This window comes from Pongo abelii, chromosome 4 (genome assembly GCF_028885655.2).
Source record: "Pongo abelii isolate AG06213 chromosome 4, NHGRI_mPonAbe1-v2.0_pri, whole genome shotgun sequence".
NCBI classification, from domain to species: Eukaryota; Metazoa; Chordata; class Mammalia; order Primates; family Hominidae; genus Pongo; species Pongo abelii.
In genome coordinates this window covers 59,429,827-59,457,772 of record NC_071989.2, presented here as the reverse complement: position 1 = coordinate 59,457,772, position 27,946 = coordinate 59,429,827, and the positions used below count along the sequence as shown (strand labels likewise).

General features: G+C 34.9%; 1 protein-coding gene across 4 annotated transcripts in view; it reads left to right on the top strand.

Annotated features, from left to right (window-relative positions):
- EMB (embigin) overlaps window positions 1-27,946 on the top strand; it is a 126,230-nt gene that overhangs the window by 21,548 nt on the left and 76,736 nt on the right. For 2 of the 4 annotated variants that reach the window (XR_008525250.2, XR_008525249.2), the window contains exons 3-10: window positions 9,705-9,891; window positions 10,126-10,214; window positions 15,162-15,289; window positions 17,563-17,839; window positions 18,684-18,717; window positions 21,082-21,136; window positions 21,710-21,898; window positions 25,846-25,923. Coding sequence is in view for 1 of the 4 variants with exons in the window: in XM_002815545.6 (XP_002815591.2) it covers window positions 9,705-9,891; window positions 10,126-10,214; window positions 15,162-15,289; window positions 17,563-17,839; window positions 18,684-18,717; window positions 21,082-21,136; window positions 21,710-21,727 (788 nt within the window). In the remaining 3 variants the exon portion in view is untranslated. Of the gene's footprint in view, window positions 1-9,704; window positions 9,892-10,125; window positions 10,215-15,161; window positions 15,290-17,562; window positions 17,840-18,683; window positions 18,718-21,081; window positions 21,137-21,709; window positions 24,836-25,845; window positions 27,558-27,946 lie in introns of those variants that run through there. The other 2 variants (XR_008525248.2, XM_002815545.6) reach the window with 2 other exon arrangements.

Here is a 27,946-nt window from a genome sequence, read left to right as displayed (position 1 = left end):
TTCTTCACCGACTCTATAGATTTATTTTGGGGAAAATTAATGTTTTTATACTATTGCCATCTGTGATTTAGATCTCATTTGATTTATAGTATCTGTTGTAGTTAAACTTAATTGTAGATATTTATGTTTGAGTTATATGTCCCCTGCTAGATTAATAATTTTTAAATCCCCTCTATATCACATATAGCATATAAAAGTACTAAAAAAATTTGTTTTGGCCAATGGATGAGTCAACTGTGTGAGACAAGAACTTCTTGTGCATTTCTTGCATATCCCATAAAGTACTTTCCGCCTAGAATTCCTCATGTAAATCATGAGGCAGAATTTTAATATGCTTGAACCTTCAGTCTAAGGGAAGGTGCCTTATCTGTCTAAAGAAGTGATTCATGTTTTAAATACTATATTTCAGGAGGTACAACAACTTCAACAAAAATTTATTGAAAGCCTGGTTTACAGTGGTGAACATGGCAGACTTCCCTTTCTGCCCTCCTCCCCCCATGTCATACAGTATATGTTTCAGTGGGAAAGGCAATGAATGAGTAAGTAAACAAATTAATATGAAAAGTGAAACCGGACAGTGGCAAACGCTAGGAAGTATATAAAGGAAGTGTGATAGAGAGAGTCTGTTGTTACCAGTGTTGTAAGGTTAGAGGAGCCCTTTCTGCAAAGGAGGCATGTGACCTGAGACAATCAGTCACTTGGGGTGTGTACAAAATGTATGTACTGACTCCCTGAGTGTCTGCATGGTTAGCACCTTAGAAGTTGATACCATGAGACATAAACCATTGTAAGACTAAATATCAAGGACTGGCATCAGGGTGTAAACACCTGCAGTTTGGAGAAATTCATTACCAAGGTAGCAGGCCATGCTTTCAGTTTACATTAGGTATTTATGAGCCCTTATCTTGATCTGGTGTGTACTGAGGCTTGTGTTTACCTCTCCTTTGATGAAATCCAGTTACTTTTATTGTATTTTATTTTTTAAATTCTGGGGTACATGTGCAGGATGTGCAGGTTTGTTACATAGGTAAACGTGTGCCATGGTGGTTTGCTGCACCTATCAATCCATCACCTAGGCAGTAAGCCCAGCATGCATTAGCTCTTTTCCCTAATGCTCTGCACCCCCTGCTCTCCATCGACAGGCCCCAATGTGTGTTGTTCCCCTCCCTGTGTCCATGTGTTCTTACTGTTCAGCTCCCACTTATAAGTGAGAACATGCGGTATTTGGTTTTCTGTTCCTGTGTTAGTTTGCTGAGGATAGTGGCCTCCAGCTTCATCCATATCCCTGCAAAGGACATGATCTTGTTTGTTTGTGTGGCTGCATAGTATTCCATGGTGTATATGCACCACATTTTCTTTATCCAGTCTATCATTGATGGGCATTTGGGTTAATTCTATGTCTTTGCTGTTGTGAATAGTGCTGCAATGAACATACGTGTGCTTGTGTCACTTTTAAATCCTTTGTTCCATGCGAAGTAACCATGATGGGGAAAGAAGATGAAGGGATGAATAGGCCAATCTTGAATGCTTTCCATACCCTCTCCAGTCTTCACTAATTGTAGCAACATTTTTTATCAGTTTTATACAGTTATCTCTGTGTGTGTGTGTGTGTGTGTGTGTGTGTGTGTATGTAGGTGGGGGTTCTGTGTAAGTTTTCCTGTGATTTATTTCTGAAACAATTCTACTAAAATAATTTTGAAATCCATTAGAATAATCCATTTCAAAATTTAAATGGTTCTTGTACTGGGGAATCAAATGATATGACATTGTCATTTGCTGTTCCTTTCTTCCATTATATTGAAGTGGATGTGTGCAAAATGGTTCAAAATAAATGAAAGCTTTTTATCAAGGTAGAGAAGGCAGAAATTAGATATAAAGATTGGAGGCAAGTTGTTACGGCTTGAGATGATTTTGATTTGTAAATGTAGAAGAGATGGAAAAAATACTAAAGTGTGATTTATAGCTACAAGAACAAAAGGGCAGGACTGGCCATGGAGGGGAGCATACAGGGCCAGGGACTGGCTGATCTGAGTCCTGGACTGCTACCTCAGCCTGGATCTTGTCCCCTGTGTAACCTCAGGTATTGTCTTTCAGATGTACTGAACTGGTACTATGATTACCACTTTGCAGAATTCATTCTGGGGACCAAATATCATATGTTCTAGATATTTGTGAGCTGCCAAGTGACATCAGTGCTATGTAGTTTTAATCAAATGGAAGGAGTGCATAGATGAAGTATCTAGTGTAAATCTTGATAGGTGTATATGGATTAGGTTAATGATCTCAAGCCCAGAAACAGTCTATAGCTAGTTAAGCAGGAAATAATTTGTTGAATAAAGGATTTTGGCTAGCAGAATTGATGAGAAAACTGGAAATCAAGTTCTGGCAATGCCAAGGACCTCAGGATGACAGACAGCAAGGATTACTGGAAGAGTCTGCTTAAGATATTTCTGCAGGCACTGGACTTTTGATACTAGAGCCTAGAATAAAGGCACGTAATATATTTTTAGTAAAATTGTTGAACGAGTGGATAAATAAAAAGCACGTGGTAGGTGTTCAGTAAATAAGCGTTAAATGAGTGAGTGAAAGAATAATGAGGCACAATCACTGCTAGACACTTGCCATTGCTATTGTGATTAATTTTCAGTTCTGTCTAGGTACCTAACTCCCTCCCTCTAACTTTAAAGCCATGAGTAGAAGGTTATAATTAAAGTGGCCAAACCCTAGTGCTCAGCTGGGCAGAGAGAAGAAATATCTGTTCTTAGGTTTCCGCAGTGAGTGAGTACTTTGCCTGTCACCAAACCTTACACGGATGGGAAGGGTGTTTGGATTCTGGTTGTCCAAAAATATGATCAGTGGTCCCCACTATGGTGTTGGATTAACTTCATGTTAATTGTTTGGAAACAGTGGCAACAAATGTATTTGGTTACTAAAACAATGTAACCATTTACTATGGTTTTCCTGTAACTGATGTAAACAATAATTGCAGTGTTCTCTATGTTGTAGAAAAATATATTTAATTATTGGATTATTACCCAATGTTATTGTCTCAAATTAAATACTACATTGTTGAAACAAGAGATGCAATTCTGGAATTCAAACAGAATTGTTTTTGTTTTTCTTTGAAATGATGTTAAATCAGTTTAGAAAGTAGAGAAATAACCATTACATGCCTTAATTTCTGTTACTAATTGAAGTGGAGGAAAACAGTGACTGATAGAAGCTTTGTTTAGTGAAATTCAACTAGCATCTCCTCTTAAATAATTTTAACATATTTTCCAAAATATTGCCAAATCTTTGATGAATTATTTTGGAAAACCTGGCTTCATTTGTGTAGAAGCCATTCATGTTTTCTGGTATTTCTCTTTCTTTTGAGGATGTCTGTGTAAAAAAAATCTAAAAGTTTGAAAATAGGCTCAGCTCATATAACACCAGCCACATAGTTCATAGGTCTTGAGGGAGTCTCTAGGGATTACTTGGAGATTTTATATACATATAAAAAAGTATATCAAAGTGTATATGTACTACATTTTACTCAAGTTGGGTTTATATAATTTCAGGTTTCTCTGTGCACATTGGTGATTTCACATTTTAAGTTTATGGGATTCAGGAAGCACGTGTGTTTTAGGCTGTATCACATTGGTGTGGCACTAATGAGATGGCATGTAAATAACTTGTTGATAGGATCACTTAATAAACCATCATGATTCTTCAATCCATGTGAGACTTATTTGGGAGAGAAGTGAAATTACAAGAATCAAGGGATTAGTATTATGTTTTATACATTTTGGATATAAACTTTGAGAATTTTATTCTTATTCATAAGTTAATTCCATGTGTTTAAGACACACAACATTAATGATAAAAATAAGATCCATTGTATCATTTTTATATAGGGGTGTTGGCCTCATGTTAGTGTGGCCTTCTGTTTCTGTAAGGATTCTGGATGTTTAATAGACATTTTGGGTTGCATCATGAAGCTTTATTGACTTTTATGGTGAAATTGTTACAGGGCAGGTGAATCCCAACATTGGGGTTTAGCCTGAGAAGGTTGGCTCAGGAAAGAATTCAAGAGTGAGCTGGTGGTAGAAAAATCAGCTTTATTGAGGCAGGGGTGTTACAGCTCTGTGACTTCTTCAGAGCAGGGGTACCCCCTGGGCAGTGTGTCAAGAGTAGCAGCTCAGGGGCAGTTCTGCAGCCATGTTTATACTACTTTTAATTATGTGCAAATTAAAGGGCAGGGTATTCAGAAATTTCTAGAAAATAGAAGATAACTTCTGGGTCATTTGCCATGGAAAGGGGTGGTAACTTCTGGGAGTAGCCATGGCAGTGGTAAACTGTCATGGTGCTGGTGGGTGTGTCTTATGGAGAGGATCTTTCGTTGCCTCTTCCTTGTTTCTGTCAGTCTTCAATCTGGTCCAGAGTCACATTCCACCTCCTACCTTATTATGAATAATGAAAAGTCAGGCTGATAGGCTCTGTATTTTCTATCTTGGCTTCTATCAGAGTTGTCCCATCTAATGCGTTGTATATGTCACAGTTCACTTAACTGTTTTTAGTAAGAGTTTCTATCTTTAAAGCATGTTTGGAAACACTATCCTATGCAATAAATTTTAATTGGCTTCTTCCATATTTTCTTTTTCTTAATAAAGAACAAAGCAGACTTTTATTTCTAGTGAAATGGTTTACAAGATTGGGTCCTGAATAGACCCAAGAAAATCTAAATGTCATTTCTCTGAAGACTGCAAATTGTTGAAAGGCCCATATACTTTAAAAATGTTACCTATGAAAATAAATTATTTAGACAGGTATAAATTACTATATGGTTTTAAACACATTTAAAAATATGTTTCAGAAACAACAAATAGTTATCGTTTTAGAAATGCAGAGGTCATAGATGTTTTTGCAGCACTCTAAAGCAGCAAAAATGCATTGCAGTTGTGCGGTATTAAGGATGTTGAAACATTGTTGACTGAGCTCACAGTAGTTTGTTGGCTAACCACAAAATATGTACAAAGGTAGAGCTTTTTGCATGTTTTTGATGCTGTGATTTCTTGACAGGAAGGAAAGCAAACTGCAGAAGCACCTGCAAAGTATTATAGGAAACAGTGAGACAACGATTAGGGCTTGGAGGATGGCCTACCATTAAGAAAAACTGTGTTCCACTTTAAGTTATGTAAAACTATGTTTAGTTGAAAATGTGTGTTTTTAAAATATTTTGATTGCACTATTCACATTGGTATATAGCTACACTGTACATTTCTTTAATCTTCTATGAATATTTTATTTTAAATCTTGTTTCAACAGTTTGAAGGTGATGAAGTTAATTCCATTGTAATGAGAATTTAATATGTTTGAGAGTTGGTATATTCTGTTGGTTATCACAATCTGGACTCAGGCATACCTAAATCTGAGATTCAGTGTTGCCTTTGTCTTGATGTGTGATCTTAGACAAAATAGCCTCTCTTTGCCTCATCTCTAAAGTTGGAATCGTAACAGTGATACTTACTTCATAAAGCTGTTGTGAAGATTAAATGATTTAATCAACATATAACCCTTAGCACCATATATGATAGTTTTTATAATATTCCCCAGTGAGATAATGGTGAGAAGAAGTAAGTGGGCATTTATTAATTGCTATATTATATTACTGTTGGCGTTTCTTATGATAGAACTTTTTACAATCTCATGAATTCCTTACAAATAAGGAAACTGATGTCTAATACAAAGATACTTTGATTTGCACATGCAAGGTATAGAATCAAGGCAGTTAAACAATTTGAGGTTTGCTTAAATTGCTCCAACCAAAGGACAACTTTGGTTGGAGCAAGAGAAGCTGGCCAAGAGAAATTAGATAATTTGCCTGGTCTTGGTGAAAGATAATGAAGGCCAATAATAGGAGGGTTGGATAAAACTGGGCAAATTTGTTTGACATTTTAGCGGTAGAATCAACTAAATACTACTGCATCTGATTCAGTGTTATAGGTCAGCGCAAGGGAATATTAATGGATCTCTCTTGGATATTTTGAGTTTGAAGTTCCCATGGGATATCCAGATTTAGATGCTCCGTAGACACCTGGAGCTGTAAAATAAAAGACTTCAGTGGAGGTTCTAATTTTGCAAGTAAAGAGCATTAGAGTTAATAGTTGAATCCAACAAAGGAGTGCCAAATTGAGAAGTAAAGAGACCAGAGAGCAAAATCCTGATGGGCACCGACATTTAAAAGGTAGTTGGAATAATTTGGTGTGGCTAGGAAAATGTTTAAAATACACTAGGATAGTGAAATAGAGCACAGTAAAGGGAACTGCAAGGAATAAGGTAGTCTCTGGCAATATATGTATTCTAGAGACATCAAATGTTATTTTTCTTTTTGAGCATTAAATCAATTCAGCAATTTTGCAATTATGCAAGCAGTTATTTCAAGCATGTGCTCACAAAGCACTTTGCACAAGCTGTACTTCACTATCTGCAAACCTTGCATCTGGTCCTTGCTTATGGAAGCATTTCGCAAAGTTTCAAATGTAATTAAAAGTGATAGAATTTTTTTTTTTTTTTTTTGCCTGAGACAGGGCCCTGCTTTATCACTTTGCCTGGAGTGCAGTGGTCTCACCTTAGCTCACTGCAGCCTCAACTCTCGGGCTCAAGAGATCTTCCCACCTCTGCCTAAGACTAGATGGGACCACAGGCATGCACTACCAAGCTCGGCTAATTTTTTCTTTTTTTTTTTTTTTTTTTGTAGAGATGAGGTCTCACCATGTTGCCCAGGCTGGTCTAGAATGCCTGTGCTCAAGCAATCCCACACAGCTCAGCCTCCCAAATTACTGGGATTATAGGCATGAACCATTGCACCTGACCATTTTATTTGAGTTGTATTATTTTTCTTTCTACATTTTGGCTCTGCATTCTACATATAATCATACTATACCATTATTGAGAATGAGAAGAGCTTGAGAAATTTGTTTATATGATACACTACCGTCTTCCAAACACAACTCCTTCTCTTCCCCTTAAGAGTAATTACCACTATTCTGATTTTTATGCAGTCACTTTCTTGCTTTTCTATATTGTTTTATTACCCAGGGTATGCATCCCTAAATATTACAGTTCAGTTTTGCTTTTCTTTTAATGGTATTTTTTGAGTATCTTATAATCTTCAGGTGCCCCAAACATAGCACCTGACATCCAATACAAAGACATCTCTCTCCCTTTTAAAATTTTATCTGTTGTAAAAACCAGGCCAGGTGCAGTGGCTCATGCCTGTAATCTCATCACTTTGGGAGGCCAAGGCAGGCAGATTGCCTGAGGTCAGGAGTTTGAGACTAGCCTGGCCAACATGGTGAAACCCCATCTCTGCTAAAAATAAAAAAAAATTAGCCAGGCATGGTGGCAGGCGCCTGTAATCCCAGCTACGTGGGAAGCTGAGGCAGGAGAATCGCTTGAATCTGGGAGGTGGAGGTTGCAGTGAGCTGAGACAGCACCATTGCACTCCAGCCTGGGCAATGAGAATGAAACTCCATCTCAAAAAAAAAAAAAAAAAAAAGAAAGAAAAAGAAAAAAACAGATCATTTATTTGTAGATTTTTCCCAGAATCTGGATTTTGTTGATTACTTTCATGAAATGTAGGTTAATGTGTTCTTCCATGATCCATATTTCCTGTAAACTGGGAATTGGATCCAGAGACTTAACCAGTTTCAAGAACCTCCTCCAGCACCTTTTTTGACAAGACTATATCCTAGGTAGTGGGGTATTCTTCCTCAAGAGAGACATAATTCTGTTTTTGAAATTATTGCAGCAGTTGATGCAAAATGCCTAGATCCATGATTCACTAGGGGTTGCAGCATCATTATGGTATATTTGTATGATTTCTTTTTTATTCATTTGCTGGAATTTTTCTATAAAGAGAATGTTTACTTTCTCTACTGTTTGGTTAGCCAGTGATACAGTTAGGGTAGGACAAACAAAGTACATGCTTAATATTTTTTCTTTATTTGCCACTGTTCAAAATTAAAGTTAGCTTTTTTGTGTTTTCCCTAAGTGTGTGTGTGTGTGTGTGCGCGTGCGTGCGCGTGTGTGTATGTGTGTATTGTTGGTTAATGGTTGGGAACCTGAGGGTTAAACTGAAGAAAGAAAAGACAAGTAGAGGTTCTTACTGTTCTTGCTCTAGTGCACCCTTTTTTTTTTTTACACCAGTATCCCAGAAATCTGGGATTTCTGGGATACTGGTGAAAAAAAAAAAAAAGCTTGTACTTACCTGCTGGGTCAGAGGTCCTGAAATCTCAGGCTTTGGAAATGGAGTTGGAGTGGAAGGGTGGGAAGTCCTAACCATTCCATATTCCTTGCCAAACTGTCAGGGAGAAACTTTTTCTCTGCAATTCTCTACAATTTCAGGCTCCATGAATGAAACTGACAAAAGATAGATTAGCAAAACAAAAAGCATATTTAATCACATATGGACAAAAGTTACAAAAACATTTAGCTCAAAGGGGCAGTTAACAGTGGGGGCTTATACACCATCTTAGTAGGGTAAGGAGAGGAGGAGAGAAAGGCCGCTTATGGAAAAACGAAATGAGTTTTAGGAAAGATAAATGAGCCCATTAGGTAACAGGTGGAAGATATAGTTTTGTGACGGTGTCTGTTTAGCTGTGGTGTGAAGATTTCTCATGTTCACTGATAAGAGTCCATTCTCCTTATTGCTCCTAGGGAGGGCATTTATGACAATGGAGGTTTTTTGGAGTTCCTTTGAAAGGCTCTGCTTTTAGTCAGAGTAGCTATTTTAGGAACTCAAATGCCTTCTGCTCAAAATAATTTGTATGCTATCCTGGCATATTCTGGACCCCTTCAGTGTGTGTGTGTGTGTGTGTGTGGTGTGTGTGTGTGTGTGTATTGTTTTCAAGATAAACACCTCAACTTCCCTAAAGCTTCTCTAAGGGTTAGCTCCTTCTCTTCCCACCTGTAGATGGGAAGAGTAATTAATTGAGAACCTTTCAGACTACTTTTTAGGTACAAGTTTAAAAAATTTGCTAAGAGGGAAGGTCTAATGTTAAGTGTTCTTATGATAATCAATCAATCCAAAATAAATATCTATTTTGAAAGTCAAAAAGAAGGATAAACACCTCATGAATTCATAGTGATATTGAAATTCAGTTAAAATTCAGAACTACTGGATGCTTATTTAAATTCTCTGTCCTGTACCTATGTTTATATACAGTCCCTACAGGTTCTGAAGAAGACTAGGAATGGTTAGAATATAATATATCACTCAAATCCATGTTACACACAAAACATTCTCATAATAACTACCAACAACATGATTACTCAAAATTATTGAAACAGGCATTCCATTCTCACCCATGAGTGTGTGTTTGTATTTACAGTTGTGCTGTTTTCACACTGTCAGAGCATATGGCACATGTTATAGGGTACTCTTTACCCTATATTCTGCTCAGTACAGAGCTTAAGGAGATAACTATCACAGCTTTAGGTTTTTTTTAATTGTGTTAATGTTGAATCAAAACTTTTCTTTAGGTGTGCATATAAAAGGGAATAAGAAAGGGAACCAACTATATGTTGATAGAGGAATAATTCTTCAAATGAATGTTACATTAAGAAATTATCAATGAAACACTACTGTTAATATAAAAAGTTTTATGTATTAGATTCCTCTGAATATAACTTTCACATTTTGTCCTCTTTTGTGCTAATAGAACATTCTAGTATGCCAGTAGAAAAAAATATCACTTTAGAAAAGCCTTCTAATGTAAATCTCACATGCCATTTCACAACATCTGGGGATTTGAATGCAGTAAATGTGACTTGGAAAAAAGATGGTGAACAACTTGAGAATAATTATCTTGTCAGTGCAACAGGAAGCACCTTGTATACCCAATACAGGTGAGTATACAAATTTTAACCTACCTTGCTCATCAAAAGTAGCTTAATTCTAAATATTTTTGCTAACTGAGCATTCTTTCCTCTGCAGCCACTTGAATGTTATGCTAATATTCTAATTTGCATATTTACAGAATTATTTATCTTTTTAAATTTTTATTAATGGCTAAGTCTTTTCATTTTCATTAAGAAGGTTTTGAGAACTAAGCCTATATTAATAACTTGAATTATCTTTAGGTTCACCATCATTAATAGCAAACAAATGGGAAGTTATTCTTGTTTCTTTCGAGAGGAAAAGGAACAAAGGGGAACATTTAATTTCAAAGGTCAGTATTAATAACTTGAGGAATAGTTAATAACTTCAGCATTATGTTCTTAGATTTCTCAATCCTGTAATTTTGAAATTATTTTTACAGTAATAAACATAATATAGCTGAAAGAAAGTCATATGCTTTCCAGAGCCACAAGAGGCAGCCTTGAAAATGGTCTTGTATCCCCCAAGTCCACTTCCTTCCTGCTTCTGTTCCTCAATTTAAAGCACAGGTTTTAGTTCAAAAGGCCAGCCTACCACATTATTAGTGAATTATATCAGTTACCTGCATTTCTTTATTTATCTCTGTAAATTCATAGCTTTTATAATAGTCCTGCACATTTCTAAGTTATTGTGGTCCCAGCCTCTGAGAGTGTGGGTTGATGTTCTATATCCATAGCTCCAGGACATGGGATTTTAGGATCCATAAAACTTAAAAATAATATGGAGATGCACAAAGGGTTGCCTACTTTTTATCTCACCAAGTAAGGAGGTTTAAAGATATATACAAGCCACAGAATATCATCCACATTTCTTTTCCTTGGAAACAAATGAATTAAAATATTTTACTGTTACCATCATTAAACCAAAACTCAAGAAGGTCTCAATCTCATAATAAAGACTAGTTATTTGAGTTAGATTATTATCATTATGAAAAACCCAGTATTTTGTGGTGATTAGTGAACCATAATATCGTGCTGGTATTTGGGAAATGCAATCTGCCATATTAACTACGTTGGACTCTGCTTTGCACTAATTTCCCAGGAAACATGTAAATTGTTGTAACTTTTCCTAAAACTCCTAAAGCCAGACTGTCTGCTGTGACAGAATGTGGATGCTATTCTCAAGGCTCCATCAATAGCAGAATGGCTTGCTTCACCATTGCCATGATCTAATGGTTCACTCCTGTGTCCCTCATTGCATCCCTCCTGCACTCACAGAGTCATTTTATTTTTATGGCTTTGTAATTGTTCCAATGTGGTGAATATAATAAATCCTTGTATTTATATATCTTAGTCTCTCCAAAAGCAGAAACTAGTATCATTCTTTGATTATTTTAGTCATGTATATTCTTTCTTAACTTTTTTCCCTTCATTTGCCTTTAACTTAGTGAAGGACTAGTTTCCTTTTCCTTACGCATTTCATTTTTCCCTCCCCTGCCCCATCTGCCCTTCCCCTCCTCTTTCCTTAATCTCTCTTTTCCTTTCCCTTTTTCTGTCCTTTCTTCCCTCCCACCTTTTGAGTTCATTTCCTTCCTTCCCTTCCTTCCTCCTTCCTTCCATTTTTCCTCCCTTTCTCTTTCTTTTTCTTCCCAATGAGCAAAAAATAATACTAAACACACAAAATTTCAGCAAACATGTTTTATTGAGTTTTTAAAAATTATGTAAAGAAGGCCTACAAATTCTGAGGAAATGCTCACAGAATCTTGTGACTTAAAGTGCTCCCAAGATATTCAACTTTAAACACTTTTTTCTTTTTTTTTCTAAGACATTGTGCTCTGGAAATATATACTAGTCATACCTGCTTTCAATATTGAAGATAACACATTTTTCTCATTAGTTTTGATAATACTTAAATTATTATGTGGAAGTGATCATTCTTGTGTCTAATGTGAAGATTAACAAGCATTTTACTTTTCAACATACCAATACATTGAATTGCAAGTATTCACACGGAAGGCCTCTTGATTCTCCAACTGTTTTGAGATAACTAAGCTGATTTTGGCTGGTGTCAGCAGCTCTGACTCAAGGTCTAGGATTTAAATCAAGGCTTTAAAGAAAGCAAAGAATCACTGAACATTTACTTTTTTTTCTTTTCTAGCTGTCTTGAAGCAGTTTAGGTTAGCTAATTTGTTTTTAATGCCCTTTTAACATTAATATAACTTTTAAGTATGTATTATATCTTGAAGATATTTATAAAATTAATAAGTTGGGTCCTTTCAAATCTTCCTTGGTAAAATAAAAATTCTCTATAATTCATCTAAATTGAATATTGCTTAGAGAAATAATTTTACTTGAGTAGTATTTAAAGACATCTGTACATTATTGATATTATAGTTATGTAACAGGTCTGAAAGGCTTATAAAATGGTGTGTATTTTTATAGATGTCGTATTATATTATTTCTCCATATGATTTACTTAATGGTTTTTCCTAAGAAGAATAATTATCTTTCCTTAGAAGACTTACAACTGCATGTAGATGAAAAAGCTGTTTTATTCTCTATTTTAAATTGAGCCAAAGATAAATTTTTCTGCCATTGACTACATGAGCCACCTATAGAACATGAGCCTGAGTCTTCAGAACAATTCATCAGCAAAGTCCCTGCTGCTGTCTTTATGGGTGCTGGTTTATTTACTACTACAAGGTTGTAAAAGGCCCTCAAGATTACTGATTAGTTCAATGCACAAAAACCTGCTGACTTTATGTGTTTCACTGTTGATGCCAGGACAGAGGAGACAGCAAAAGTGTACACTGGAAGTTTGTGACTGCTAACATGTTGCTGATTACTTGCCACCCGAGAAAGAGAAAGATGAGTGATGTTCTATAGTGTTTCTCAGTAGTGGATCAAATATTCTGAGTGGTTGCTGAAAGCTTCCATAATATTTATCAATGTTAAAATCTCTTAGTAGAAAGTAGGCAGAAATTTAATTGGTAAAGAACAAGAACTTTTTGGAAGTCATGATGAGATTTTGATAGTACCAAATGTAGTGAAGCCTGTCATAGCTCAATTATCTGTCTTCCCCTGGAAGTATCTAAAAATATAAATTATGGAAAGGTAGCATAATAGAATCAGCTGGGACTTCAGCCCTGGATCTCAGTGTTGAAGCATAGTTAGCATTCTTTTGCTACATGGAGTAATCTTTTTTCCTAATTTGGTGTACCTAAAAGTCTTTGAACCAATATGACATTTAGGCCAATTTGTTCTAGTTCATGAATATACAAATATAGTCTCCAATTTTACAACTCCAGAGAGCTGTTACTTTCACTGGGTGTATCCAAACCCCATCTTCCTAGAAACTAGCCTGAATCAGCAATTTCACCACCTTCAAACCTGTTTTATTCCAACCCTAGCACTCTATGCATCCTACTTTATGCAAAGTCTTAAAAGGTCAACAGGGCACATTAGAATACTGTCTCACTGTCCTTATATTAATAAATATTTCCAAATATAAGCTGTGGCCCTGAACCCCAGAATAGTTCAAACAAATGTCATGTTCCCTGAACATAGTGCATTTTATAATTTAAATCCACACTGCTGTTATTAGCCATATATAGCAGAACAAAAGCTTGGTTTATGGTATTTTAGTCATTAGTCTACGGGATAATCAAGAAAACTGAAGAGATGGCAAGAAAACAGAATTTTGGTTTCAGCTTTTCCATGTTGTCACTCAGTCATTGTCAGCTACCTGCAATTTACAGCCTGATCTTAATATTTAGTTGGGATGGTTTAATGTGTTCCTCATCAAATCTCATAGAATACTTAACTTTCTTGAAAAGCCCCTTGCAGCTTCCAGTATGCTTCCCAAGCAGGTAGCTCTTCGAGGAATACTGAAAAGCAGTGTATATTCTGCCAGGTTTTTCCCCAAGAATTACCTTCCTTCCACATTTTATTCTTAGCCTGTGGGTAAATTTTGGTATTTTGAACCTATTTCATGCTATTCAACACATTTTCATGCTAAAGCATGACTCAATTGCCAGAAAGAAACATGTAGAGATTGAGAAATAGGATATCTGAGAGATAAACAACCTGGGAAAGCGGAAACTGTGTCCTTAACTACTGAGTGTCTATGCAAAGCCTGCACTCCAAAACAGTGTTTGTTTTAAGGTGAGCCTAACAGGGCTGTAGAGGTCATTGCCCTAGTAATGCACTAATGCATCTTATGCCTCTTCAGATGGAACTCAGGAAGTGTGGTTGCTCTTCCTCTCAGGTTGTAGGGAACCTTGTGGCTTCAGCAAAGAATCCCTATTTTAGCCAAGCTCCAATCTCTGCTTATCTGCAGGTCTTTAGTTGACATGATTTCATCCATTCTTTCCCTACTGGCAAACTAAACATCTAAATGAAAAAAGTAAACACACAAACACACGCATGTGCACACACACAGACACACAAAACCAAAAGAAGCAAAAAACCTGCTAAAATAGAAAAAAGTAAAAGAAAAAAATTAACAAAATAATCTTAGTTGATGAGTCTACATCTTCAATGTAAGTGTACCTTCTATAATACATCTTTCAAGGTCAATCAGAAGGAACTGATTGCACCATGTAGGCTTTTTATTGTACTGTTTATGCTCTTATCTTTTAATATTCTTTACCAAGTTATTTACATCCTTAAAACTTATTTTTTTTCTAAATTCAGTGCTCATTTGTATTCTGTTTCTAATGGAATCTACTTTAAACTTCCTTGACTGGGAAATTTATCATAATGGATATTAGTATATATATATTTTACAAAACCACATGAAAGCATTTTTAAATCTTATTTTCTTTCTTACGCTGTTCTCTTTCTGTTAATTTTTGTTTGTTTCTTGTTCCCACCTTCTCTAACTTTTTGCTGGCTTTTCATAAATTAGTATCACCTAAAGATTTCCTATCCTGGAAATTTTATCTTCTCACTCAAATGCTACCTGAGGTTAAAACTTTGAAGAAAATAATTACTCTAAGGTATCTTAGTAGGTGGGAAGAAAGAACCGGGGTTTGAAAACATGAAGCCTCTTTGTTGTTAGGCTCAATAATAGAAGACCTTCCATTTCTATACATTGGAGACAATTATATTGAATCTATCTACTATTATTATTACTACAAACTACACCCTAACTACTATAAATTAGTTTCATTTATATATAACTGAAAGTATGTAAAATAATGTAATGAAAAAATGAAAGGAGACAATATCTGCACATTTAATACATTTCCTTTACCTAAACTCTTTCAGTAACATACGTTTCTCTATTTTATTCTCAGTCCCTGAACTTCATAGGAAAAACAAGCCATTGATCTCTTACGTAGGGGATTCTACTGTCTTGACATGTAAATGTCAAAATTGTTTTCCTTTAAATTGGACCTGGTACAGTAGTAATGGGAGTGTAAAGGTAAGATAGTTCCTTGATTTGAAGAAAACAACAACAACAAAAAACATTTATTTAAAAAATAACAAGATTGCAACAGACTCAGCATTCCTAAGATGATTTATACTTTTGTTATCTTGTTGTTTAGCTTATGTTCATAAAGAAAGAGCAGTGACAAATGGAGTTGTCATTTGATGGTTTTTGGCATGTTTACATTATACATATGAAGATACTCTTAACGTTTCATTAGCTGGTAGTTTGTTTTTTAGGTTTAACAATTTAATTACATTCTTTGAAAAGAAATTACATTTTGTGTGTAGTTGCCTAGTTTAGAAATAACCCCATTAGAAAATATCCTTTTTAAAAATCTTTCCATGAAAGTAACTAGAAAAAATGCTAGACACCTTTTTGGGCTTCTGTCTCCTGAAACATCTGTGTTAGAATGCAAAATAATGGCACTATTTGAGAAAATAATGAAAACTTTGTAACTTTATCTTACATCTTAGGTTCTATCAGAAAGTGTCATTGGCCTTTTCAAACTACCTGAGAGAAGCCAAATACTTTTAATTCCTTTTTTACTAAGAGAAATCGCTATTCAAAGAGCTGATATTAAGAAAAATATGAGTATTTTATAAATAATTTCTGGTTTCCTTCCTTCTCCCCAAATAGCCTCATTTAATGGCAGGAAAATTTAGGACATTGTCCTTTAGGAGACACCCTTCTTTTGCCCTGGCACTAATTAGCATTACAATTAAAGTCCCGTTAAAGGCAAGCTATAATTGTAGAAGGAACATGTGAGACAGTGTAGATGTTACAATGAAATATTAAATTCCTTCTTAGACAAAATTGGTGTTATTATAGACTATTGAAGGATGACAGATGGTTCAGAAGGGAGTGTGACTTATTCTTTGCTAACAGGTTTAGTTTTTCAATGAAATAGTTCCAACCAAATCCCATGGATGCAGACTGAAGCCATTCCTACTCCTGCTTGTCTTCTGATGGATGACGAGGAAAGGCAATCATTGTGTATGTGTAATTTTTTTTAAAAAAGTGTAATTTTGTAAAAACAAATGTCAACTGTGGTATTTGAAATACCCAGCTTTATTTATTGATGTGTATGTGGTACAACAATACGTGAAAAACATTAGCTTTCATCTAATTATATCAGATGTTGAAAAAGTCATTTTAGACATACCAATGCTTTTGTCCATTGCTATACTAGTCATTATCCTCTTAATTTGACTCTAAGCATGAGTCTTATTAGGGTGTGAGAAAAGTTTGGGGAATAGGACGCAGGTCAAAACTCAAGCACAAATGCCTTTTCAAAATGTAGACCAACCATGTGCATCAGAATCAGCTGGGTACTTATTAAAAATATGGTACTTTGATTGATTAGCTCTGACCAATCGGTACGAAACATTCCAGGCAGTGTTGTGCACATGGTGCCAGGTTGCTGTAATTTTTTTTGCACGAATAATATACTCACAGATAGTTCTTCCTTGGATAAGCTCTGAGAATATTTGTATGCAGATTAGCATTTATTGAACAGCGCGGTTGAGTGATGGAGCAGGAAAAGCATCAAATGGCTTGGGAATAAAATTTAATTTAAATAGATTAAATAAAACAGCCCCAAATAGCTTAGTATGGCACCTTGTGAGGCTGTGGAAAACCCAGCAAATCTTAGAAGCCAGCTTATCTGAGAGAGAAAGAAATTCAGATATGAAAAGACAGAAGGTGTGCAGTTCACTTCGGATCCCAGGCTCACAGAGGGTCCCCTCCATTCTATCTACATCAGCTCCAAAGGCCTGAAAGTTTCATCTTCATTTCTAGCCTGGGGAAATCACATTGTCTGAGTGAGCAATTTTCCTTTATAGAAATGATCAGAAATAGTAGCTTCCGGGGTGGTAGTTGTTTGAATATGCGCCTGTGCTTGTGAAGGAAAAAGTGCTTTAAAGCACTAGGCAAGGATAGGAATGTGAGACTCAGATGATTAGGATTTTTCTGTTTTTAATTCTTCTATAATATTTAGCCATGATGACCCATTTGCTTCTTTGTAGTTTTAAACATTCAGTGTTAAATCCTTATAGCAATGTATACATTTTTTCTTTGTTTGCTCCCTGGGAGATCAAACTCTGATAAGACTTAAGTCTGTTATAGATAATCTCTCACAAATTTTAATATGCCTTTCTCTAGTAAGCAATATTGTTGGCATTATCTTATAGCTTTCACTGAAAAACTATATCATGTATCTTTTATGTACTATGATAGGAATGGATTTTAATGTCTCCTCATATTAGGTTCCTGTTGGTGTTCAAATGAATAAATATGTGATCAATGGAACATATGGTAACGAAACAAAGCTGAAGATAACACAACTTTTGGAGGAAGATGTGGGATCTTACTGGTGCCATGCACTATTCCAATTAGGCGAGAGTGAAGAACACATTGAGCTTGTGGTGCTGAGCTATTTGGTACCCCTCAAACCATTTCTTGTAATAGTGGCTGAGGTGATTCTTTTAGTGGCCACCATTCTGCTTTGTGAAAAGTACACACAAAAGAAAAAGAAGCACTCAGGTGGGATTTCTTTTTTTTGTTTGTTTTCTTTAGAAAGTATTATCAGTTAATTATAAGTATCATTTACTTATGATATGGATTATGATTTGATACATTGCAATGACTTTAGGATTTTTGGGGAAAATCTTCATTTTCTTATTTGGAGCAGTATTTAGGTTTACAACAATGGTGACAGTGAGCTGGAAACATATATCCATGGTCTTCCTGTTTCAATTCCTGAAAAAACTTTGTATTACAAATACCTTTTTTCTTTCTCTTCCCCCACCACCCCCCCCCTTTTTTTTTTTGGTGCTACTGGTACCTAAGTACCAATTAGGTGATATGTATTCTGGCACTGGAATATTAGAAAAATCTATGCTAGCTTAATATAAAAAGTCTCAAAGAAACAATTTTTCTTTCACTTAGATTATCATTTAAAAAAATATTTTATTAACCATTCCAGAGTTCTCATTAAAGAGAGACCGTCCTGTCATTTCCTATTTTTGCGGCCTGTACCTGATGGGTTACAGGTTGATAAAGCAGTAATCCTCTAGAAAATTGACCTTACATCCTGTATTCTTTCCTGATTTTATACTAAATTTTTAATGATTTAAATAATGACAAACTAAGCAGTCATGTTTTTGAAAATACCAGGACGCTAAACTATGTTTGATCAGAAATGCAGATAAGATCTGTAGTGCAGATAAAGGAGGTGTAGGTGTTTAAGGTAGCATGTCTCTCCTTCGTTCCAAACAGGAGAAACAGCATAGTACTTTCTTACTTAGGAAGGAGGTTTAATTGAGCATATATGTTCCATAAAAATGACAAACCAACTTCATAGTCAAATTCTTCTTTTGTTACACAGATGAGGGGAAAGAATTTGAGCAGATTGAACAGCTGTAAGTATTATTTTTTACAGATTAATTTTCACTTGAGTAAAATACAGGGAAATATAAAATTGAATGAAATGTTTGCAGTTGGGGGAGTAAAGGCAGAGGAGTATTTTCTGTATATGTCCACGTGGTGGTGGAAAGTGGCTTTCCAAGTCTGCCTGCCTGCGTGAGAATTCTTCTTCATCACTTACTACCTGCACTTCTCTGTACTTCAGCTTTCTTCTCTACAAAATGGATTTAATAATAGTACTCACCATATGAGGTTGTTGGATGCAATGAATATTATATATGTGTAAATGCATAGCATAGGTTATGGTGCACAGAAGGTGTGCAGTAACCATCAGGAAGTATTTAATATCATTTTTTTAAAGCAATAGTTCTCAAGCCTGGCAATTTTTGATCACTTAAGAGTCTCTTTAAAAAAATACAGTTGCTCAGACCTTGCTGAGTCTCCTGGATCAGAACCTCTTGGGTTGGGGCTATGGCATCTGTATTTCTTGAAAACATCTACAAATGTTTTTGATCCTCTGTCTGTTGAAAATCACTGGCCTAGAATTCTATTAGTTATTATTATTCAGAGAACACAAATTGTGCCACAGGTTCTCTTACACAGCCTTTGTTTAGAGTTAAGCATGAGGAGGTCTGGAAATAAAATCACCAGGGATGTAATTTAGTTTGGTAAAGATGGGAGTTCCGAATTCCTCCAAGCCAGAGAACTGAGTACGGAGGCCAGTGACAGAGGTGTCTAAGACTGAGATTAAAGCCTGAGCAATAGAGCCAAGGGCTGGGGGCCAGGAAAACGAGGCTAGATTAAAGTTGCTGCAAGAAACCTGAGAAGTGGAAGGCCTGAGCAACTGTAACTAACACAAAATGGCACTTTGAGTTTATCAGCCAACAGGAGCTCTATGGAGTGAGTGTTATAGGCACAGATAGCAGGAGTGGAGCAGACAGTTGTCATTTAGATGTTTGTAGACATTATTCAAATAATCATGTTCACTCCGTTCACATAGGCTGGTAAAATAAACCAACATGATATGAGCTTCCAAGTTAAGGGCACAAAATAACTACATCAGAAATCCTATAACACCAGATAGAGAAAAGCAGTGTTGTCTTAGAATCATAGACTCCCATAGTTGGAAGGGAATTGTATCTCTCCCAAGAGAATCCCTTCTCTTTCTGGAGAACATAGACATCTTATTTATGTTGATTTGAACTTTTAATCTTTCCTATTTCCACGTATTGGCCTTTTTCTTGTTCTTAGCATCATATAACAAACGTGACAGTCATTGACATATTTGAAAACAGAACCTTGCTCGGATTCCTCTATTCTCCGAGCTCTGCCTCCCACTGTCTCTAACCATTCCTCTGAGCCCACATTTGGAAGTTGCATTCTGATTTAAAACACACTCTGAAAGGATGGTGCCAGAACAGTGTGGAATGGACCATCACTTCTGAACAATGTAAAATGGATTCAATATATAGTGTAAAAGATGAATTATTTTTCTGAAAATTGGATTAATGTACATCATTTTGCTCATCTTGTACAGCACCATAAGGATCACTGAAGGTGTTTAGTTTTTCTTTAGGTTATTTCACTATCTTTAGATTGTATACAAATATCAAGGACACTTGAACTCATTCAGAACAATGAGCTTTTTGGTGTCCCTCAAACCATTTCTTGCAATAGTTGCTGAGGTATGTTCTTAGTGGCCATTATTTTGAAGAGTACACACACGAAAAAGAAGCACTCATGTGGGATTTCTTTGTTTTTTAGAAAATATTAATTATCAGTTAATTGTAAGTAACACTGTCTTATGATATGCATTATGATTTGATAATTGAAGCCTGCCCCCAAGACCTTGAAGGGCAAGGTATTCATTATGCATACTGGTTATTTAGTTTTCATCAATCTTTAGAATCTGAGGCCCACATTTGTAGTCCTGCTCTGATAAACTTTGGGTAGAAAAAGAACCATTTTTAACCTCTATTTCAGTGTAATAAGCATACAAACGTATAGCACCAATATCACACACGTTGGCTGACCTCCTAATTGGCTATTACCTTGCATGTTTCCAAAACCACACATAAGTTATGGTCTTTAAGCCCAAGTCCTCACTCATGTTTGGGGAGAAGCAATTCTCCCTGTGCGTAAAATCGACAAGCCTTTGTCACTATCATTTGTGGTAACAGCTCCTCTTCAAGCAATGCCATAAAATAAATTCAACATTGTAAGTAAAACAGTTTTAGGAAGAAAGAATTCTGTCTGTATTGACATTTTACATTTTAACCTGATAGCCATATCAGTGATGTACTGACTTAATTTTATGTAATATAAGCATTTAGTAATTTTCTTTTTTGTTTTCTGTACAGGAAATCAGATGATAGCAATGGTATAGAAAATAATGTCCCCAGGCATAGAAAAAATGTAAGTTACTTCTGAATGATATTCCAAATAAAAGGTAAAATTCAATATACATAGGCTATCTATTAATCAGTTACTTGTTTTTAGTTCCATAAAAGATCTGGTCATTTATGATGTGCTCAAATATGCTTGTTAACACTAATATAGGGGAAAATATACAGTATAGTTATACAAAAATAAATACTTTCCTTTTCTACCAGAGGACACATAGCAACCAATCTAGAAGTAAATCTTTTGCACTGGCTACATGTTTTATTTTATCACCACAGACTAGTTTCTTTTACAATTTTTCATGTAGCTTTATTTGTTTTCCTCTAAAATTTTCTGGATTATCTGTTATTTTAGTTTCATATATTCCCATATATTTGGGGGTGTAAACTTATGCATATAAGCTAACTTTCTTTGCTGATTACATTCAAAATTTTTAGTTCATCAGCATTAGAATAGGAGCTCTGTTTTGGCAGTAGATTGGATCCCTCACTTCCCAGTATTTTTTGCTTTGCTAAAGTGATAGTAAGTTACTATAAAATAACCAGAACATACTAATTATATTTGATTATGCTTTATTTAACTCAGGATTCTCTGGGCCAGTGAATACAAAACATCATGTCGAGAATCATTGGAAGATATACAGAGTTCGTATTTCAGCTTTGTTTATCCTTCCTATTAAGAGCTTCTGAGTTTTTAGTTCTAAAAGGATGAAAAGCTTATGCAACATGCTCAGCAGGAGCTTCATCATTGATATATGCTATCTCAGATCTAAAGGTATATTTTCATTCTGTAATTATGTTTCATAAAAGCAATGTAAATCAGAATAAATATGTTAGACCAGAATAAAATTAATTATATTCTGGTCTTCAAAGGACACACAGAACAGATATCAGCAGAATCACTTAATACTTCATAGAACAAAAATCACTCAAAACCTGTTTATAACCAAAGAATTCATGAAAAAGAAAACCTTTGCCATTTGTCTCAGAAAGTTATTTTTTTAAAAAAATCATGCTTACTATTAGTATCTATGGAAGTATATGTAACAATTTTTATGTAAAGGTCATCTTTCTGTGATAGTGAAAAAATATGTCCTTACTAAGTTGAAATGAATACTTTCTGCCTTTGCTAATGATAGTTATTCTACAATCTCCACAAGAAAAATATACCTTTTATCTGGAAATATTGATTTAAGGCAAATAAATAAAACTGTGCTTGCTCTAAAGCTCTGCACTACAAAAGCAAATTTTCCAGTCTTTATTCCAGTCATAACCACTGCTTTCCCCACCAGGCTAAAGTGCTTCTTAATCTTTAAGTAGTGTTTTGAACTTCATAAGGTACACCATTGTTTATGTTTTAGGGTGCAGGTCCATATAGTCGTAATACTTAAAACACTGCTACACTGATGCTTTTGTGGCTCATGGTTTCCTGGTGTCTTTGATTTAACACCTGGCTTCCTGGTATCTATGGCTGGTTAAATATCTAAACCTGCATTATTAGTGCTTTACAATAATAATTCCCTTGACTGAAGTCCAGAAATACTAAAGTACTTCTTTTTTATTGCTGTGAATGCCTTAGACTTATCTTCAAAAATAGGATACTTCGTTTCTATTGCATATATAACTGAAATATTTTATAAACTCACTGTAATCAAATCTTATAAAATCTGAATCGACATGAAAAGTTGTCAATGCTTGAATGAAATACTAAAATCATGCCACAGGATACTAGATAACATTAATGACCATGATGTGTCCTTGGAGCTGGTGGGTGCAGTGTCCCACTGCTCAAAGGGCAGCAACTTTAAGAACAGAAGCAAAGAGTGGTGGTGTGGAACCCAAGATTCTTGGCGACTAGGGGATTTAAAGGTTGGGGAGGAGGAATTCAATGATTTGAAAAGAAATACTTTATAAAAATTTACTCCATGTAGTGGCTAAGAAAAATATAATAAAATTTTGGTAGTGAAAATTGTATCACTAATGTTTACCAATATTACTAGTATGAATAATACACATAAGGTAATGACTTGGAAGCTGCTCAATACTTTGTTGCTATAACAAAATGCAATATTTTGTTGTAAAGCATCTTAACTACACATATAAGTTTGCTGAACTTGAATACATCCCAGTAATGGCAAACATTATTTTATTCTTGGTTTTCATTTTATTCTGATCTCAGGGCCATACATTTATTTTAGTTTAATTAATTATTATTTTGACAACATTACTTGGGTAATATCTATATAATGGTAGATAACCAGTTAGCTTAATTAATCTAAACTATTTGAATTCAGGGAAATATTAGTCAAATCTGGTGTTTGACTAAATACAATTCAAAGCAGTATATTTGTGACTTGGAATATAGAACACAAGGAAACAAATGTGTAGCCCATCTGCAGTATGCATTCTTCCATTTTACCACCACTAACCATTGAGGCTGATACAGTTTTCAAGCAAGAAGCATTGCTTCCCAAAGGTAAAATGATCAGAAATACTTCCATAGTAAATTGAATTTTTAATTGGCAATACTGTTTATTTTTTTCTAGCAAAGACAATTTATCTCAGTAACCTTAAATAGGAAAAGTACTCAAAAACTAAAGTTGATTTTTGGCTTTTTGTAGTCTCTCTAGAGGACTTCTAGAAAATTACCACTGTTGGATTTTAATCTGCTTCCATTAACCAATCTTACAGAGATGATAAATGGATTAACTAATATTGACCAACTATAAACTGACTGCAAATAATAAGCCGCATAAAAGCTGAAGTAGGAAAACTACTCCAAGTTTATATATTAGGCACCTTGGGGAATTCTCTTAGTCTTTCCAGCTAGCAAGGATTTTCAGCATAATAAATAGATTTAATGATGGCATAAAATTCCCAGATACTTTCATATACATTTTTTGCCAAAGTGTAAATCTTCTCCTTTTGCAGTCTTTTTGTTATTATCCCAACATTTAGCTGCTCAGGCCCCGATTTAGAACTCATTCTGATATTTTCTTCTTCTGTATTAATTAATACTTATGGGTCATGAATCCCTGCTCCTTTGACCTTTTTAATAGCTCATGAATCCACCCCGTTGCCTCCCCAACTCTGCCCACACCCGCTGCAACAGCTAATGCCTTGATTTTCCTACCTCAGTCTCCTTTTCTATTAATCCCTCTTTTGCATGGCTGCCTGAGTCCACTTTCTCAAACACAAACCTCACTATGTAACTTTGGAATCTCTGTAGGCTCACCTTTGCCATTTCTTAATATTGCATTCTCCAAATTGCTAATCTCTATCCAGTCGCTTGAACTAGGCTTGGCACATGGAGATTCCGCTCAGAAAGTGCTCTTCACACTTCTACCTGCTTGACTAACCCCAGATTATCTTTCAAGACTTAATCTGATCTTGTGTCTTAGAGAAGCCCCCATACCTGGTAGAGCGTGTACCATCTTACATGCTTAAATAACTCCACATTTATTTGTGTTTATTACTCTGCGTTATAAATATACATTTGTTGGTCTCTGTCTTGGATTATTTTCTTTCTTTGTCCTGTAACTACCACTGAAAGGGTGCAATACAGCTGTCTTGAAATGTTTATTGAATGGATGAATGTATAAATAAAAATTAAATTTTGTAAATTTCTACTTATTCTTAGAAAAACAATCTAAATTGTGACAAATCAGAATTGAAAAAAATATTCTAATAAAGTAAAACAAGCTTTTTATAACTTCAGTATTTGCTTCTTTTACTTTGAAAAACACATAGAATAGTATAAAGGTCCAGTCATATTTTCTGTAATAATGAATTAGTGTCTTGTGAGCAAAACGAGTTCTAATTCCTAAACTATTTCACAGATTATGTTGCTTTCAACTTATTTAAATTTCCCTTGTGCTTCATGTTTCATGGACAGTACAAATGCAAACCTTATTTTTATCCTTTATTCTAATAAGATAATGCATTGATTTTAAATGTAAAGAATTTTAGGCCAGGCGTGGTGGCTAACACCTATAATCTCAGAACTTTGGGAGGCCAAGGAGGATGGATCACATGAGGATAGGAACTTGTGACCAGCCTGGGCAACATAGTAAGACCCTGTCTCTACTAAAAATAAAAAAGACATTAGCCAGGCATGGTACTTGCCTGTAGTTCCAGCTACTTGGGTGGCTGAGGCAGGAGAATTACTTGACCCCAGGAGTTTGATGCTGCACTGAGCTATGATTGCCACTGCACTTCAGCCCGGGAGACAGAGGAAGACCCTGTGTCTGTTCCCCCCGAAATTTAGTGATTGTATTTCTTTACATCATACTGTAGAGAGTTGATGTTTGTGTTCACTCCACTAACCTCATTCCACTTTCCCCTGCCAGTATACTTCAGAATATCTCAGATCCAATTCAAAATTTAATCTTAAAAGGTATAATTATTTTCACAGTTTCATAGTTTAGTTTTGATCACTGAAAGCATTTCTTTCATTTTGTCTAATCGAACGAATTTATGCAAAGAATTGGGGACTTATTCCTCATTAGTATTGTTCATCTATAGGTGGAAAAAAGTTCAAGTGTGTGTTGCAGTATTAATTAAAGGCAAAGTGACCTACTTGTACTATATTCTGAATAAATACTTATTGAATGAATGAAAAATAGAAGAATGACTCAATTATTTTAGAATCTTAAGTTATACAGATTTATGTAATGTCTATTTTGATTTTTATTAATTAACCATGAATTTATCCTACTCTAGTATTGAGAAAAAGAAAATGGAACTATGGACCCTTCTTTCATATGATACTTAGGAATGTATCTGCACTGTATCCAGAAGGTCAGTTACATGCCCTGTTTACCAATTGAATTCTGCTTCACTGAGGATAATAATAACTGACATTGAGTGCATGGCATATGATGGGCACTGTACAAATTGCTGTGACATGTTTTGTTCATTTAATTCACACAATGGTCCTATGCTATAAAAACAGTTAATATCGACTTTTTTATAGATGAGGAAACTGCAGCTTAGAGAGATTAGGTAAGCTGCCTAAAGTCACCCTGACTGTAAATGTTTAGAGCTGAGATTCACATTCACGGAGTCCTCCTGAGGAACCTAGGATTAACCACCACGTTGAACAGCTTTGGCCTGCAAATTACATGCTTCTTAGAAAATGAGGCTATTATCTATAATTTGTATTTTTTAATATCAATTTTATTCCTTTCAACTGGTCAGTTATATCATAAATTCCATGGAATTTTTATGGAACCCATTCTTTGCCACTCTTGTATCCCTATAGTGGTGCTGGGGAATCAAGACACATTTATTTGCCTTAGCACTCTTTCTTTCTTTTTTTTTTTTTTGTAATTTTACTTATAAATTGGGAGGGTGGCCATAAAATTTATCATCCAACCACTGAAAGTGAAAGAAGGTGCTATTTATGATTTCCCCAGGACAACTGGCAGAAAATACTCTCTGGTCGTACATTTAGCCTGCAGAGAGAATTTAAGTACATTATGGATAGTCTGCCATAGACACAGCAGTAGCATCTGCAACAAGTAAATGATAAACAAAAATCAACTTTCAAGGAAATAGCCATTTTTAGTAAACATAGGGAAATAGCCATTTTAAGTAAGTGTCAGGTGAGTCTCACTATAAACTGCCTATAATGAGACAGTTTAGTAAGCTTAAAGTTTTATTAATTTCCAAAAGCATCTAATAGGTTGAGATTTATTGGCATTCAAAAGTGTGATTCACAAATTGTAAGAGAAGCTGGCAAAGAAAGTCATGTTTTTGCTGGCCTATGGAATGCACTGGATAATTCTTTGGGCTTGCATATCTTCTGATTCATGTGTCATCATAATAATGTCTGAGTGATTCTCAGTGAATCATGAATGCGTGATTGTGCTTTTACAATAAAATTTGCTTATGAAGTCAGTGAAAATAATTCATGAATAACGTTGTCAAAATTACTTTTAATCACAAGATTAACCTGCAACAACTATGTATATTATTTTTATGTATTGGCTTATTATATTCAAAAACTTTGTTTATAAAAACTGATTTTGCTATTTAATTTTTAATTTACTTTAGAAAATAATGTAGCACAATGTTAGCTTTATTATATATGTAACTTAATATTTAATGCTGCAAAATCATAGCACATGTTTATAACTATAGCATTTTATTAACTGTCTTTGTACTTTTAAAGAAAGAAATATGATCATAATCTTTAGTTTTATTTAAATCAAGGATCATGGATTTATTTTGACATACTTTCTAATAATTACAATGTTTTCCTTTGTAAACATATGTGCCTAAATTCTCATTGAGGGCTTTCTGTACTGTGTAAATAGCACAGAAAATGTCTATATAGGAATGTTTAAAAAACATTTTCTGTTGCGTGTAACTCAAAAGATACATCTAATATGCAATTAAATTGAATAAAATAGTACTTTGTGAATTAAAAATTTAAGTATTGAAAAACATTGTCATGCTTTTTATTTTTAATAGTGGTTTAAAAGAGAATATAAAGGCACTAAACAGAAAACACTAGTTTTTTTTTCTTTGTGTATACTCACAAGTAATTTAAATCATGTTGAACAATATGTCCTTCTCAAGCCCAGTGAAAAAGTGCACCTAGAGCTGGGACTCTAGTTTAACACATCAAGCCAAAGGTCTTTCAGAAAGGGATTTTCAAAGTGCCCCAAAATATATTTGAACAATTTAAAAGGCAGTAATGAACTTCATAAAAATAGATATTTTAAGTCAAAATGATGCAGAGAACAAATTTTCTTGTTGTTCCGGGTAAATTTTTTTCATTATATTTTAAGTTCAGGGGTACGTGTGCCAAATGTGC